Source organism: Nicotiana tomentosiformis, chromosome 9, assembly GCF_000390325.3.
Source record: "Nicotiana tomentosiformis chromosome 9, ASM39032v3, whole genome shotgun sequence".
NCBI lineage: Eukaryota > Viridiplantae > Streptophyta > Magnoliopsida > Solanales > Solanaceae > Nicotiana > Nicotiana tomentosiformis.
In genome coordinates, this window is record NC_090820.1 from 40,076,404 (window position 1) to 40,094,716 (window position 18,313).

Below are 18,313 nucleotides of genomic sequence, written 5' to 3' on the forward strand. Positions count from 1 at the left end.
TGGGATTTAGTTTTAAGTTTCCAGGACCCTCCTGGATAATGGGATGCAACTAATAATCAATGAATGTTCCTGGTACAAACTGGGGCAGAAAAGTTTCTCTGTTTTGTCTGTGTTGTCATGATTGCAGGCGCCCGCCTGGAGAATGAGGGAATTCATTGCAGTTTTAAGTCAGCAGGCACCCATCTGGAAAATGAGGGAATTTATTTCAAGTTTTAAGACAGCAGGCGCCCACCTGGAAAACGAGGGAATTCATTTCAAGTTTTAAGTCAACATCAGGCGCCCACCTGGAGAACGATGTAATTTATTTCGAGTTTTTAAGTCAGCAGGCGCCTACCTGGAGAATGAGGGAATTTATTTCAAGTTTTTAAGTCATCAGGCGCCCACCTGGAAAACGAGGGAATTCATTTTTATTTTTAAGTCAGCACAGGCGCCCACCTGGAGAATGAGGGAATTTATTTCAATTTTTTAAGTAAGCAGGCACCCACCTGGAGAATGAGGGAATTTGTTTTAATTTTTAAGTCAACATCAGGCGCCCACCTGGAGAACGAGGGAATTTATTTAAAGTTTTAAGTCAGCAGGCACCCACCTGGAGAATGAGGGAATTTATTTAAGTTCAAGTAAGTCAGCTGGCACCCACCTGGAGAATGAGAGAATTTATTTCAAGTTTTAAGTCAACATCAGGCACCCACCTGGAGAACGAGGGAATTTATTTCAAGTTTTAAGTCAACATCAGGCGCCCACCTGGAGAATGAGGGAATTTATTTAAAGTTTTAATGTTACAACCCAAATTCGCATATCATAGATCACGCCGTAAGTTAGTCGACGTAAATTCAAGAAGAGATTATCTTTGAGACGATAATAAGTTAATCCTATTGGTCTTAAACGATACAAGGGTGTATAAGAGTGGTTAACAAGTATTTGAAGTTAAGCTAATCAAGGATGTTGTAACCCGTATTTTCGGGTAACACTAGAGGTGATTAATTGACCCAAGAGGTAATGTTTTAATGTATTTAAATCATATAATATCCGTATCATAATTTTTGAAGTCAAGCAAGTTATGAAACAAAAGTCGATAAAAGTTGTCGCAACTTAGGTTTATAATTTAACTTAAACTTTAGGTTAAATGTTACTGCATTTTACTCCCAATGTGCTTGAAATTATGGGGTGATCTACCTATAAAATTGAAGATCTATGAGTCTAGTTTCCAACGCATTAAACCGTTCGTCGATACGATCTCGGAATAGAGAGATATTCGCGTTTTCGCGAGAGTGCACCAAGCTGCTCTCTATGGGGACCACAAAGGCGGTTTAAGACATTTGGACATATATAAGATAACTCAACCCCGTTTTAAGTCATTATTTTTCAGTATATTCAGACCTTATAATCCTAAAAACATTCTCTCAAGGTTCTCTCATGATCCAAGACCCAAACAAAGGGCAAACAACACAAATCAAATGTCGGGAATCCCGTGGTGCTAGTAAGTTTCTTGTTTTTCTTGTTGTTGCTGATTTTTGTGTTGTTCCAGCTCGTGTGGGAGGTTGTTTTAAGTGTTTTATGTTCTGTAAATACACCTTCAAGTTTTTAATATCAACCCTAGGTGATTTCAAGTCTTCTAAAGTAATTCTAGTGCCGAAAAACCCGAATTAATTGCTAGTTTCGCTTCCTTGTTCTTGTGGCAGAATTGAAGGGATATTTCGTGGAAAATTAAGGTCAAATTGGAGTTGTTCTTTCTGTTTAAAGGTAAGGAACCTCTTACTCTATATATATTTAAGATTATCCAAGTTGTGGCTAAGTCGTTGATGCTAGAACTTGTGAAATATATATCGAAAGGCTTGGTAGTAATGTTGTTAGTTGGTGGACTGTTTTGGAGGCTCAATATGATTATTAATGATGTTGTTTGGGCTGTTTGGTGATTGTATTGACTTGTGTGAAGTCATATAAATAGGGGAGGTGCTGTCCGTTTCATCGTAAAATAGGTTGCGGTCGATACATAATAGTTACGACGCTTAAACGATAATGATAGTGTCATTTCTTTTATTGTAGACTAAGGAGTCGTGACATTTGCATAGCTTGAGGTTGGGCAGTATATACAAGGTATGTGAGGCTATCCCCTTCATTCTTTTGCACGACTCCGATTGTACATAATGTAATGAACGAGCTCCCAAAGATACTCTACTCTTAGAAGCTAGCAGTACTTACATTGCTGCCCTTCTTATGAAACGATTGATATTGATGTTACTTCTCTTATTCTTATATTATCAATGTTGTTGGTAGTTCCTGATTCTTATAAGTTTCTTGATGAAGAGTTAATCCTAATAGCGTGTGCGAAGGATACCAACCTTACGTCACTCCGAAAGGTTCAAAATGTGATTCCAATGAGTCCAACATGCATCGGGTATGGCACCTATTGTGCAACCACTGATCAGTTGGGTTTTACCGAGCTCCACGTGGCCGGGTACGATTCTACCGAGCCCTATGATGGCCGGGTACGTTTTACCGAGCCTATTATGGCCGGGTACGATATGATGATGATGATGCCCACAAAGGCATATGTTTTAAACGTTTATGTATATATATATATGTATGTATCATGTATTTCATGTCAGTAGCCCTCAGAGGTACCCAGATGTCACAGGTTGTATATTCCCTATCACTGTTTACATTATTGTTCTTACTTATGCTATTCTGCCTTACATACTCAGTACTTTATTCGTACTGACGTCCTTTTTATTTGTGGACGCTGCATGTCGTGATGCAGGTCCTGATAGACGGGTAGACGCAGCTCCCCCATCACAGTAGGCTATCCGGTTCAGCGTTATTGGCAAGATCCTTTCTCCAAACTTGCCGTGGTCTTGGTATGCATTTTTGTTATAGACATTATGGGTATGTCGGGGCCCTGTTCCGGCAATGTTGTAGCACTTATGTTCTTTTAGAGGCTCATAGACAGGTGTCGACTCATGTATGGTTTGGAATGCCTTGTCGGCTGATTTTTGTTGTATAGTCTTTCATGGCACCATGGTAGCTCGTACCTTATATATAGTTTCTTGACAGTCTTGTCGTCCCATGTTACGTATGTTCATGACATTATCTTTCATTGTTGGATGTTCATGATCCATGTCTACCATTTATATTGGTCTTGTCGGCCCTTAAAGATAATAAGGAAGGTTAGTTAAAATGTACGTTGGTGCTCGGCATGTATGGCCCGGGTGCTAGTCATGACCCTCCAGTTGGGTCGTGACATTTAAGTCAACATCAAGCGCCCACCTGGAGAACGAGGGAATTTATTTCAAGTAAGTCAGCAGGCACCCACCTGGAGAATGAGGGAATTTATTTTAAGTTCAAGTAAGTCAGCATGCACCCACCTGGAGAATGAGGGAATTTATTTCAAGTTTTAAGTCAACATCAGGCGCCCACCTGGAGAACGAGGGAATTTATTTAAAGTTTTAAGTCAACATCAGGCGCCCACCTGGAGAACGAGGGAATTTATTTAAAGTTTTAAGTCAGCAGGCACCCACCTGGAGAATGAGGGAATTTATTTCAAGTTTTAAGTCAACAGCAGGCACCCACCTGGAAAACGAGGGAATTCATTTCAAGTTTTTAAGTCAGCAGGCACCCACCTAGAGAATGAGGGAATTTATTTCAAGTATTAAGTCAACATCAGGAACCTATCTAGAAAATGAGGGAATTTATTTCAAGTTTTGAGTCATCAGGTGCCCTCCTGGAGAACGAGGGAAGTCATTTATTTTCAATTCAAATCAGAAGTAGCACGAGCCGCCTGAAGAACAAGGTTTGCAAGCTCAAGGCTACTCCAAGTTCAAGTGCAAGCAGCAGGATGCCAGCCTGAAGAACATGGTCAGCTTTCAATTTTCTTCAAATTAAAGTCAACAAGATGCCCACCTGAAGAATAGGGTGAATTTTCAATTTCAAGTTGAAGGATCAAATGGAGATTCAAGGAAGATTCAAGACAAGAAGTAGATAGGATCTTGTATTTTCTTTTATTTTTGCTTTCAATTTATGATGTAATGGCAGGGACCGCGAACCGGAACCTCGACAGAACGGTATCTCACTAGACTCTGTCATCCTCTCCACACACTCCATTACTTCATTCACCTCTAAACTACACGTGACCTGATTCCTTTAAAGCCAAATATATGTAGGCAGCTCAGATACCAGGGCTCAGTCACAATCTTTTGTCCGTCTTTGTTTCATTTTGAATAAGCGTCGGGTCATAAATCAATTACGTTGCTTATTGTTCTTTGCTCCGAAAACTCTTCATGTTTCCCAGCAAAGAGGGGCAGCTGTAAGCACGTAATTTTTGACCCGTCACGTCTTTAAGCTATATTAATTTTTCTTGCATATTTTAGATATTTGAGTAGTGGTTCTTTGAGTCTTAATTTATTTTACTTCAATTACAATATTTGAAAAACACCAAAAATAGTTTCATCTTTATATTTAATACATGTGTTAGCTATACATCTTTATAATAAGATAAATTTGTCCCAATTTGCAGCAATTAGCCAAACTTAGAGGCCCAGTTTCGGGCAAGAAGGAGCCCAAATCGGCACCCTTGCTTAAACCAGTCCAAACCCGTTTTAACCCTTGACCCGCCCATTTTGTTTTTAATCTCAGCCACCCATCATTTCTCATCTAACGCCCCACATCAATTCTCTTAACCACATAAAATCTTAACCTACCTCAAACCTTAAACCTAAAAGCTTAACCACCCGCACGCTCTCACCCCCACCGCCGCCGCATCACCATCCAACCTCACCGGAATCACGTGCCCATGGTCCCCTCCTCATCGTCTCTTTCTCCACGTGGCATAACGACTTCTGACAGAATATTCTCATCTTCACATCCCTCATGCATTTTGATTTCTTTGGACTAATCTCGGATAAATGGGAGCAGTTGGATGCGAGTGAAATCACATCCACGCCTTCCATTTGTCCGGGTTTTGTTCGATGTGGAAATTTTCCTGGATTTTCGGAAGGGGAGAGGGATTTTGGGCGTGACTTGGAGGGAAAGGAGAAGCTTCTAGAGTGGGTATATAATCCAAGTTTTCGGATAGAAAGGAGGGGGAGAAAAAAGAGGGATAGGTTTTTTTTCGGATTAGGGAAGGTTCTTCCTTCTCATATTCAGTTGGTTCGCATATAAAAATTGGAGAGTTCTCTTTTAGTTTTTTTTTGGATTTTTAAAACAGAAAACACAAATATATATATATATATATATATATATATATATATATATATCAGCTTCTAATTTGTTTTATAAAAAAAATGGAGTTTAGCTAAGGTCCATCGACCGCTCGTGAGGTTCTTATGGAGTTTGATTGAGGTTTGCCGTTGAGTTGAAACTGTCGTTCGAGGTCAGCTCGTGGTTCCTGACTTGCTTGTCACGGTTTCATTCACTGCTGGTCGAGTCCATTGTACAATTTCCTTGCTTGTATTTCATCCGAACAGAAGCTTTAATTGAAATCCTCTTTAAGGTTCATTCTCTTTCCCTTGATTTTGTTTTGGTGTTGATCAAAGTGTGATAAGAGTCGGGGTGTGATTAGTTCAGTATATGTTTAAGAGCTCATTTATATGGAACTAATTTGATTTGAATGTTTGAGGTCGAATTTAGATTTCCATATATTCTGAGTGTCATTCTTATTCCATCCTATTTTGTTCTGTAACGAGTTGGTCAGATTTCGTGATTACTGATTAAAGCTCAGAAAAATCTAATGTTTTCAATCGTGGAGTTTCGTATTTAAAAAAATATTTTCTAACTCTCTTGCCGAGTGTCTGATAGTCCATGTTTTTTTTATCAAAATGTTAGAATTCGATTCCTGTGATGTTCATGAGTCCACCTTGGTTGTCGAGTGTTGAACTTAACAGTTTTGAGCATGAGGACTAAATTTGGGTTTGTTGTCGATTTTCAATTGAATCTGTTCTCATCATAAGGATGCTTGGTGTCATATGTTTGCTCTTATTGAGATTAAGTGCAAGTAATTGATATCAGTTGAAGAGTTCAGGTGCGAGTCGAATATCTAGTTCCCTGGGAATTCATTGAAATCATATGGTTGATCTTCTGCTGCGTTCAACTCGATTTGTTCAAATTAGCTCATCATTTTCTGTTGCAAATTTGGCTAATTTCGAGTTTAATTGAGTTGGAATTGTGGTATCTTGCTTCAAATTCTTTATAAGGGTCACTGTTAAATGGTTAATTGCACGGATTACGTTCTCATGAACCGCTAATGAATTTTCTTCTTGAGTTGATATATTTAAGGTGTTTCTGATGACAGTTTGGCTATAACATTGATGTTATTTGTGTTTGAGAATTTTGGTTGGTTCAAATAATGGAAGTCGAAAGCAGTATTGGTGTTGTGAATGGTCCATTCTGACGTGTTTTGATTTGAATTCAATTGTTTTTTGTATTTCTGTAAGACTAATGAGAGGTTAGATAGCATGATAACCCAAGGAAAAGAAGGGGTCTGGACGGGTTTTAAGCTCTTATCACACTTTGATCCACCACTTTTGTCCTGATTTTATTGTCGTGTTTGTTCTGTCGAGTTATTATTTTCTCTCTTTTCTTTTATGTGTCGACTGCTATCTTATCTTTGTGAGTAAATAATTTGAATAATTTGAATGAGTTAATTTTGAATGTTTGTCGGGGAATGGGGAAAGGACAAGCCCATTAGAGTCCATTAATGATTAAACTGTCTATATGCTTTAGGATTGGGCTCAGTCTAACAAATGAATTTAATTGTTAAGAAAAAATGAGGCATTTTGAACATTGTAGCTTGCTTTAGGTGCGATTCATAAATAAATCATCATGATTATGGGTACGATTTCCGTGGCATAGTCATGATGCATAATTCCAAATTCGAGTGTGCGTTTCACATGACTCGACCATAACTTCAAATAATAAAAAATGAACATGTTGTAAATCACGGGTGCGTTTCACGTGGCGCGGTTTGCAATATGTACCAAAACGATAAGTGTACGACATCGTGACTTGTTTCAAATAATTCCATAAATATTAAAAGAGGTCAGAAAGCTAAAAAGCACAATAGATTTTAAATATGTAATAAATCAGATAATCATGCCAATTATTACAGTTGAGCGACCGTGCTAAAACCATGGAACTCGAGAGTGCCTCACACCTTCTCCCGGGTTAACAGAATTCCTTACTCGGTCTTCTGTGTTCGCAGACCATAAATAAGAGTCAATTTCCTCGATTTGGGATTTAAAATAAACCGGTGACTTGGGACACCATAAATTATTCCAAGTGGCGACTCTGAAATAAATAAATAATCCCATTTCGATTAATGTCATTTTAATTGGAAAAACTCCCTTATTCCCCTTACACGCCTTCGGGAAAAAGGAGGTGTGACAGGGTTTGTAATGCTCACAATCCGCAAATTCGTTGTTCTTAAAAAGAAACACTGTCTGTATGCTTAAAATTCAGAATCACCTAGAAGCCATGACTATAGGATATAAGGATCCCATTTCGTCTTAATTCTGTAGTTGTCTACTGCCTCATTATGAATCTGTTAGCGTGCATTTGTTACTTACATGTGGAGGCTAACTTGAGCCATTTACTGCCCTTATGTGTAGTCCTACATGTTTTTGAACTGTCACCTAGTTTTAACATTTTCTAAGCAGCCTAAGTCTGGTCTAGAACCACCCAAAATAGAGGTCCAAATGCCTCCTAGACCATAGGTATGGTACGGGTAGTGCACGCATAAGGCACAATTTAGAATCAACTAGTGCGCTTTAGGTAATAACTTAAAGATAGTAATCGGGTAGCATGAGATGATAGTCTGTGCCCGCTGAATAATACTAATAACACCCCATCTCGAGGGAGTTACAAAGTATTATTTATGTTGCATGGGGTGATCCTTTCGGCTAAAAAACTTAGGACCCCCCATCCTGTCTTTAAATCAATTATTTGTGTTTATTCAAGGACATTTGACAATAACTACCTAAACCTCTTATTTTTTTCTTTGTTTATATGACTAATTCATATAATTCAAGTTCGGTCGGGACCCGCAGTTGTGGACCTCGAAGAGTGCCTAACACCTTCTCTTCAAGATAATTTGAGCCCTTACCCGATCTTTGGTGGCGTAGACTAGTTAAACAAGAGTTATCTGCAAATAGGTGCCCTAACGCACCTTAAACCCGTTAGGTGGCGAATCTCCTCTTTTAATACTTCCTTAAAAGAGTTGTCACATGTCGAAACCCGATTTCGCGAGAAAAGGGGGCGCGATAGCATGGCGACTCTGCTGGGGATATTTTTAGGCTCTTACCATAGCGAACTTGGTCTATATGAATTAGTCTTCTTTGATAAACGTGTTTCCTTGTCTCTTATTATTTTGTTACATGAATATCCCGCTCCTGTTTCCCTTTTCATTGCTGCATGCTCACCCTTTCCCCTATTTTCCCTTTATTTGAATTTGCATTAATATGCAAATCTCTGTTCAACTTGGTTATAACATGCGTTTTCCTTTATTTCTAGTCATGTTTGCTTGTTCTACGTCTTTTTAAATTACTACATCATGTCTCTCCTTACCCTTACTCCCTCGTTTACTTTATTACAACTTCCACATTGCGCGAACTAAATTCTTCTTTGTTTTCTTTTCTTTTTATGTCTCTACGTTTCATTTTAATACCGCATTTACTGTTTTCATCATGCAAAATATTTGACAACGTGTTGTTTAACCTTTGCATAAAGCATGCTCCACATCATATTCCACCCGTGCCTAATTAATACCATAGCGGCGCTTGATGAGTGTCTGCGCTCTTCCAAAATCACCCTTTAAATTTGGAAAGGCTTATTTGCGGTAAAACTAATCGATCAGCGGTGCAGTCGATGATTCCGTGCCTTTCCCTCTCAAGTTGTCCACTTGAGGGTACCACTCTAGACTCTTCTAGAGACCCCTACTCTAATATTAACTCTGCATGTATCATGTCCAAACCTTGTATGGGTTAGAACGCTGTCTGCGTGATAACCCATTAAGGCAAGCCTTGTCCAAAGTCCACCAGGATTTCCCTAATCCCAATGGACACAATCACAATATGTGCATTATTTAGAGAAAACATGCCAATATGTTGATCATTAATGTGTAAATAGCCAAATCCGGAGGGGAAAAGCGCTAACTTTATTTGTTTTGAAGAAATGAGCCACGAAGTCCCCAGGTTTGGCATGGTCCAAAATATCCCACCTTTGTTGCTGGATTGGGGGAAAAATCTCTCACCTAGTGATAAAAACCATGTGAAAAGGGTCCTCGGGAATTTACCCTCCTTGTTATACATTAAGCCAAACAATGCATTAATTGAGGCCGCCACCATGTTTTGGGATGAGAAGAGAGCCATCTTCCGTTTTGGTGACATATAAATGACTCCCCTTTTAGAAGAAATAGGAGGCTTCGCTCAACTCCAATGGGATAGTCCTGGTTTGTTGGTACCGGAAAATCGCACTTCTCGAGGTTTCCTGAAAATGATGAGTTTCAAGAAAAATAATGGGTTAGTCTGCCTGAAGAAATCTTACATACCCTTCGATTTCCTTTATGAGCGTTATGGGCATAACAAGTCATATTGCCTTTATAGTGATGAGCTTGCCATCACTTCTCTGGGTGGGACACACCATCGAGTTTTCGTATTCATTGTCTGTTTTCTGGGGATGCTGGTATTTCTAATACAGGGAGAAGGATCCACACTTGCCTAGCTATGGTTGCTAGGACTTTAATGGAGGGGATTGAGGGGCAAACTTATACTATTATCCCTATGATTTTGGCTGAGATGTACCAGGCTTTAGACCGTTGCAAAAAGGGGTATAGGCATTTCGAGGGTTGCAATCTGTTGCTGCAAGTATGGTTGTTGGAACACCTTCAGAGATGAGAATACCGTCAAGAGCTTCCGCGACGACCGTGGAATGACCACATAGCCTATCATCATCCGAAGAGAATGACTTTTATCCCAAACAGGTTTGCACAACTAGGAAACGCTGTGAGCTGGGTACATTTATTTAGCAATTTGACTGATGACATGGTACATTGGATGTTCGAGTAGTTCCCTAGCAGTGAGTTCATCATCAGGTCGAGAGAGACTCCTAATCTAGTGCTAATTATATTGAGAGGAATCTATCATTATGCTCCTACAAGGGTTATGAGGCAAGCTGGGAGAAAGCAGGTTATATGACGAGTTTCCAAAATGGTTCAGTACAAAGCAGACTTCCAGGGGAACGCCATTCAATTCAAGTGCGAGGCACAACACATGTGGCATCAAAAGGTCATTGTGGAGGAAGATACCATCGAGCCAGATCGGTATCATGTCGGCCATGTGTACTTCTATCCATCAGGGTTGGAAGATGATATAGCAGGTGATGTCAAGCCAGGAATTAATTTGAGGAATAGGGTCATAGACGAAGCTGCTGAAGCACAAGTTAAATATAGGAGGTTGCGCAAAAGGGTTTTCGAGTCTGAAGCCAGGCATTTGGAACAACATAAAGTGGACATGGAAGCAATCAATAAATGGAGGGGAATCGCTACTAAGTTAACAGAGAGGTTGGAGTATTTGGAGTAGGGGTTGATGGAGCTCGAGGAAAAGATGAGGAAGGGGATCTCAGACTGTCAGAATACAGAGGGCAACGAAGGAGGGCATCTAGCAAGGGCATATCTGTTGTTGGACGTGTGCGACCTGGGGAATCTGATTGATGGAGCAAAGAAGGCCAAGCATGGAGAAGTTCCCTCTGGGACCAAATAGACTAGGAATGATGTTTTACTTGCTTTCTAGATTCGTTTTAGACCTTGGTTGTAATAGGGCAAAGGCCATTAGTGACTTTCTTATTATTGTTGTTTTAGTAAGGATTTGATCTATTTTCGCATTAATGAAATGACACAATTATTGGCATCAATTTTCTCCAAGTCTATGTGTCGCTTAGGCCTACCTCGGGCACAACGAGGTCCCCCAAATTATGATGTGAATTTATTTACTGATTCTGCAACACATGTTCAATATTGCAAGCATTCTTTCAATATCCCTTACTGACTTGGTTACCATTTAGTTTTCTTTTCTTTGTTTATTCCCATTCCACAAAGGTTGGTTTGTGCATACTGGCATCATCCGCATATCATACTATATCTAGAGGTCATGCACCTCCTCCTCCACCAAGTGAACCTAAAGGCAAAAGCAAAGGGAAAGAAACAATGGACGATTTAAGCGGTATCAGAAAGGACAATGCAGAGAACGTTGAAAACTCGGACGGTCGGAATACTCCAGCATAGAACGAATTGGTCCTATGTCTGGAACAGAAAATATTTGAACTACAAGGGCAACTTGAGCAGGTTAGTAACTAGGAAAACCTTTCCCTTACCCTAAACGTCCCTGACATCAACCAACAAACACAAACGCCCAAATACCTCCCCAAAACACGCAGAATCAAAATCCACCACCGAATCCTCCCGCACCTCATCAATACACCACACCTTCTCAGAACCACAACACTCCACCGATACCTACTCCCCAACAACACCATCACCACCCAACTCAATGCCCACAAACAACCATATACCATACCCCTCAGAATGGACCACAGCCTATTCCTGACCCGCAAAACTCAACCAATGACCACCATTACGCCCAGATTCTTGGAGTCTACCAAAGCAATACCATATATGTGGAAACCTTACCCCACACCCTACAACAGACCCTAAACATACCCGAATATACCGAGAAGGACCTACTCATCAAGAACATGGCAGAGGAACTCAAGAAACTTACTGGTAGGGTTCAAAGTGTCAAAGGGGGAAAAGGCATTAAGGGTTTGAATAATGAAGATTTGTGTATTCAGCCAGATGTAGAACTGCCAAAGGGTTACAAACCTCCTAAGTTCGAAATGTTCGACGGAACTGGTGATCCGAAGGTGCATTTGAGAACATATTGTGACAAGCTTGTAGGAGTTGGCAGGGATGAATGAATCCACATGATGTTGTTCATGAGAAGCCTCACCGGAGATGCCATATCTTGGTACGTTAGTCAGAACCTAAAGAAATGGGTTGATTAGGTGAGTATGGCATCAGATTTCATGGATCGGTTCAAGTTTAACACAGAAAACACACCACACATTTTCTACATTCAAAATATCAAGAAGAAGCCAACGGAAACTTTTCCGCGAATATGCTACTCGGTGGAGGTCTGAAGCTGCAAAAGTAAGGCCAGCGCTGGAAGAAGAACAAATGAATAAGTTCTTCGTCTGAGCTCAGGATCCGCAATACTACGAAAGATTGATGGTTATTGAAAACCATAAATTTTCTGATATCATCAAGTTGGGAGAGAGAATAGAAGAAGGGATCAAAACCAGAATGGTGACAAATTTTGAAGCAGTCCAAGCCACAAATAAAGCCCTGCAGTTAGGAGGTATCTCCAAGAAGAAAGAAGTAGGTGCAGTAATGGTAGCCCAAGGTCTGAAGTCTCCTCTCACATACCAAACACCTCCACCCATATATCAGCCTTCACCTCCCAGATACCAATAACCTGCCACCACTTACCATACCAATAACACCCAACCCGCATACTACCACTCACCACCAGCCCGCCAAAACTACCAAACACCTAGACCAAATTTCAACCGCAGACCACCCAGACAATACACCCCAATTGTTGAACCCATAGACCAACTGTACGAGAGACTGAAGGCTACCAGTTATATCACTCCCATTCCCACTGTTGCTATGGAAAACTATTCCCAGTGGATTAATCCAAATAAGACATGTGCCTATCATTCGGGCATGAAGGTTCATACTATTGATGAGTGTCGCACTTTGAAGGATAAGATTCAGACATTAATTGACACCAAAGTCATACAGGCAAAGGAGGTTACACCAAATATCCGTAACAATCCTCTCCCGGATCACAGGGGCGGAGGGGTAAACGTGATAGAGACCGATGAAGAATGTGACTCAGAGGGGTCAATTGGACTCATTCGAGAAGGGGATAATTATGAAATATGTCCAATCACTCTCACACCTATCATGGTACAGACTCAGGCACCAATTGAAGTTGAGGTAGCTATACCAACTCCGTTTGAGGTTGAAGTAACAACGCCTTTCATCGTGATGGTAGCACCAACACTGTCTTATAAGTCTAATGCTATACCATGGGATTATGTTGCGGAAGCAAGAAGAAAAGGAAAAGCAACAATAGAATAAACAGGTGCAGCGCAAGGCATGACCAGAACTGGTAGGGTTTATACACCTGAGCATTTAGGAGGAACGAGCAAAGAAACTGCATCTAAATCACCTAACATTGAGACTGGCCCGGATGACCTTTGGAGAAAGGTGCAAGAAAGGGAATATTTTGTGGTTGATCATCTGAACAAAATCCCTACTCAAATATCCATTTTATTACTGTTGTAAAACTCCGAGGCACATAGGAATGCCCAGATGAAGGTGTTGAACGAAGCCTATGTACCCAATAACATCACCAGTAGAGAGATGGCCAACATGGTAGCACAAGTATTAGAAAGCCACAAGACCACTTTTTATGAAGACGAGCTACCACCAGAAGGATTAAGTCACAACAGGGCACTGCATATCACATTGCAGTTTGAAGACAAGTTTATTGCCAGAGACCTGATAGATGGGGGTTTGAGTCTCAACATCTGTCCACTAACTACTTTGAAAAGGTTGGGTAAAGGTCTGCATGAGATACGATCAGGAAGTATGAATATGAAAGCATTTGATGGGTCTCAAAGGGCCACAATTGGGGAGACCAACCTCAGCCTACAGATGGGCCCAACCTAGTTTAATGTTGAGTTTCAAGTGTTGGACATATCTTCTACCTACAACCTATTGTTGGGATGACCTTGGATACACGCCGTTGGACATCAGGTCATGAAGTTTGAGTGGAACCATCAGGAAGTGATCATCCATGGGGACGGGAGTAATCATATTTAAACCAATCAAACTCTTCCGGTCATTGAGAATAGTAGGAAGTTAAGGAGAGAAACATACCATCGCATCGAGCACGTCAATGCAATTGAAAAGGACAAATGGTGGAGCAGTAAGATAGAAGGCATATTGGCATGGACAGGGTATGAACCTAGCAAAGGTCTAGGTAAGAATCTTCAGGGGATCACCAAACCAATATAGCTAAAGCATCACGGCACAACCTTTGGACTTGGGTATGAATACACCTGGCACGAGTATCAGAATTGGTCGCCACCATGGCGTGGTCCTTATTACCCTCTAGAGCAACCAGTACCACATTTGAGCCAGTCATTTCATCAAGTTGACATGATGTGGGAGTCCGAAGAAGATGAAGTTCTAGCTGGTACAAGGAATCTGTTTCTGGATGATGAAGACATGGATTGTAGTGCGATAGTTGAGGAGGAGGAGGAGGAAGGCCTCATTATTCAAACCATGGAGAAAGGAGCTATTCTCAAGAACTGGACTGCTTCACCATCAAGGGCCCGTCGAGTTCCTGGGTAGCCTGGCAATTAGCATCATTTATTTTAAAAGTAATTTTTATGAGCATTTAAGACATTTTTAGTATTTTGTTTTAAGCATGTTTTATTTTGAAATAATTGCTCGGGTCATCGAACCGTACCTGTTTTACATTTTCAAGATTTATCTAATGCATTCTTATTTTTAGTATTTATTATTATTCTTTACTTTTTTTCTCTACAACATTATTATTACCTATCCCGATGAACTTGCGACTGTGACGTGTAATGAGACAACGCAACGTAAGGATAACGATTCAGAGAATCTGGAAGAGGATATAATACTCGAGGAAATTGTCAGAGAAGTGGAAAACTTTGAAAACAAGCTTAAGTCCAATTTGGATGAGACTGAAACAGTTAATTTGGGAGACTCCGAAACAGTCAAGGAAACACGTGTAAGCATTCACATATCACCATCAGAGAAGGCAGAGTACATCCGGTTCTTGAAGGAGTATGAGGATATCTTTGCATGGTCCTATGATGATATGACCAGTTTGAGCACGTCCATAGTGGCTCATAAACTACCTACTAACCTATGTGTCCGCCTGTAAAGCAGAAGCTCAGAAAATTCAATCCAGATATGTGTATGAAAATAAAGGAGGAAGTCACCAAGCAGATCAAAGCCAAGGTTCTCAGAGTGGTTGAATATCAGACCTGGTTGGCTAACATTATGCCAATTCCAAAGAAAGATGGGAAGGTCAGAGTGTGTGTCGACTATCGGGACTTAAACAGAGCAAGTCCCAAAGATGATTTCCCGTTGCCCAATATACACATACTGATCGACAACTGTGCCAGGCATGAACTCCAATCCTTTGTGGATTGCTTCGCGGGTTATCATCAAATCTGGATGGATGAAGAGGATGCCGAAAAGACATCCTTTATTACACCATGGGGAGTGTATTGCTACAAAATGATGTCATTTGGCCTAAAGAATGCTGGAGCCACTTATATGAGGCCATGACAACCATTTTCCATGACATGCTACACACGAAGATAGAGGTGTACGTGGATGACGTAAACATCAAATCCAAAAGAAGAACGTATCATATAGCAGATTTGAGGATATTCTTTGATCGATTTGAAACTGAACCCCACAAAGTGTGCCTTCGGGGTCCTCACTGGAAAGCTGCTAGGGTTCATCGTCAGCCGTCGAGGAATTGAGCTAGACCCGTCAAAGGTCAAGGCTATCCAAGATTTTCCACCTCCAAAGAACAAGAAAGATATGATGAGTTTCTTGGAGCGTCTCAATTACATCAGCCGTTTCATAACACAATCAACTGTGATTTGTGAACCGATTTTCAAAATGTTAAAGAAAGATGTTGCGACAAGTTGAACTGAAGAATGCTTGAAAGCTTTGACAAGATCAAGGAATATTTATCCAAACCACCTGTTATGGTCCCACCAGAATCTGGGAGACCTCTGCTACTCTATTTATCTGTATTGGATGGGGCTTTCGGCTGTGTCTTGGGACAACATGACGAGACGAGAAGAAAGGTCCAGGCCATATACTATCTAAGCAAGAAGTTCACACCCTATGAAGCACAGTATTCTTTGCTAGAGCGCACCTGCTGCGCTTTGACGTGGATAGCTCAGAAGTTGAGGCACTACTTCTATGCCTACACCACATATCTCATATCAAGAATGGATCCATTAAAATACATCTTCCAGAAACCCATGCCTACGGGAAAGTTGGCAAAATGATAGATACTACTGAGTGAATTTGACATCATTTATGTAACTCAAAAGGCGGTTAAGTGGCAAGCATTGGCAGATCATCTGGAAGAAAATCCTGTGGGTGCAGAATACGAACCACTGAAAACATATTTTCCCGATGAAGAGGTATCATTCGTAGGAGAAGATATCACTGAAACCTATGACGGTTGGAGAATGTTCTTCGATGGAGCTGCAACTTCAAAGGAGTAGGAATTGGAGTAGTTTTAGTGTCAGAAATAGGACAACACTATCCAGTATCTGCAAAGCTCAAATTTTCATGTACCAACAATATGGCAGAATATGAGGCCTGCATCTTGGGGCTCAAGTTAGCCATTAACATGAACGTTCAGGAATTGCTGGTAATTGGAGATTCAGACCTTTTGGTACATCATGTTCTTGGAGAATGGGCTATAAATAATACCAAAATATTTCCATATTTGTACTACGTACAAGAGTTGATGAAGAGGTTCACAAAAATAGATTTCAAACAATTTTCGAGAATCCAGAATAAGTTCGCAGATGCGTTGGCCACTCTATCTTCCATGATACAACACCCAGACAAGAATTTCATTGATCCTATTCCAGTAGGAATCCATAATCAGCCAGCTTATTGTGCTCATGTTTAAGAAAAAACTGATGGGAATCCATAGTTTCATGACATCAAAGAATACTTGGCAAAAGGAGAGTACCCGGAGCACGCAAATCATACTCAGAAACGCACACTCCGAAGATTGTCCAACCGTTTCTTCCAAAGTGGAGGAGTTCTGTATAGAAGGACTCCAGACCTAGGATTATTACGATGTGTTGACGCCAAGAAAGCTTCCAAACTGCTCGAAGTGATACATGCCGGAGCTTGCGGACCACATATGAACGGTTTCGTTTTAGCCAAGAAGATATTAAGAGCAGGATATTTTTGAATGACTATAGAAACGGACTACATCAGGTATGTTCAAAGGTGTCATCAGTGCCAAATACATGCAGATATGATACGAGTGCTAGCCAATGAACTCAATGCAACAAGTTCACCTTGGCATTTCTCCGCTTGGGGGATGTATGTCATCGATCCAATCGAACTCGCCGCTTTAAATGGGCACATGTTCATTCTAGTGGCCATAGATTATTTCACAAAATAGGTTGAAGCCGCATCTTACAAGGCTGTAACTAAAAAGGTCGTCGGGGATTTCGTTAGGGATCATATTGTCTGTCGATTCGGGGCACCAGAATCAATCATCACCGATAATGCCACTAACCTTAATAGTGATTTGATGAAATCCATGTGCGAAACCTTCATGATCAAGCATAAGAATTCCACAGCATACATGCCACAAATGAATGGAGCTGTGGAAGCTGCCAATAAGAACATCAAGAAGATATTAAGGAAGATGGTAGATAATCACAAACAATGGCAAGAGAAGTTACCATTTTCCCTACTTGGATATCGTACCACGATTCGTACATCTATTGGGGTAACTCCCTATTTGCTGGTCTATGGCACTTAAGCCGTCATTCCTGCCGAAGTAGAAATTCCCTCTTTGAGAGTCATATAAGAGGCTGAACTCAGTGATGCAGAATGGATACGAATTCGTTATGAGCAACTGGCTATGTCATGGTCAACTTTACCAGAACAAAATGTCTAGAGCTTTCAACAAAAGGGTCAGGCCTAGACAATTCACACCAGGACAACTGGTGCTGAAGCGGATCTTCCCGCATCAAGATAAAGCCAAAGGGAAACTTTCGCCCAATTGGCAAGGGCCCTACATGGTTCACAGAGTACTAATAGGAGGAGCGCTCATAATCGCAGAGATGGACTGAGAAGTTTGGCTAAAACCTATCAACTCAGACGCAGTCAAAAGATACTATCTTTAGATTGTTTGTATTTCTTCATCTGATATAACTGAACTACGCTTGACCTGATTCCCGTTTAAGAGGGGATACGTAGGCAGCCATGTGGGTTCGGTCACAATTCAATAAAATCTTCATTTTCCACCATGGTCAGAAACTGGGACAGAATTTTGAGGAGGACCCTCAAAATTTCGGCGCAAATCCAGCCAATTTCATTATATGCAAAACGGTCAAAGAATTGCTCATTAAACTGGGGCAGAATTTTGAGGAGGAC

The 18,313-nt window shown here is 40.7% G+C and overlaps 1 protein-coding gene across 1 annotated transcript; it reads left to right on the forward strand.

Annotated features, from left to right (window-relative positions):
* The first annotated feature begins 16,487 nt into the window (after positions 1-16,487).
* LOC138898645 (uncharacterized) lies at positions 16,488-16,823 on the forward strand. Its single transcript, XM_070184725.1, has one exon. The coding sequence runs from the start codon at positions 16,488-16,490 to the stop codon at positions 16,821-16,823; it is 336 nt and encodes a 111-aa protein (XP_070040826.1).
* The last annotated feature ends 1,490 nt before the right edge of the window (positions 16,824-18,313 follow it).

Coding starts and splice junctions, on each gene's coding strand:
- LOC138898645 (XM_070184725.1), top strand. CDS start 16,488: ATGGCAGAATATGAGGCCTGCATCTTGGGGCTCAAGTTAGCCATTAAC.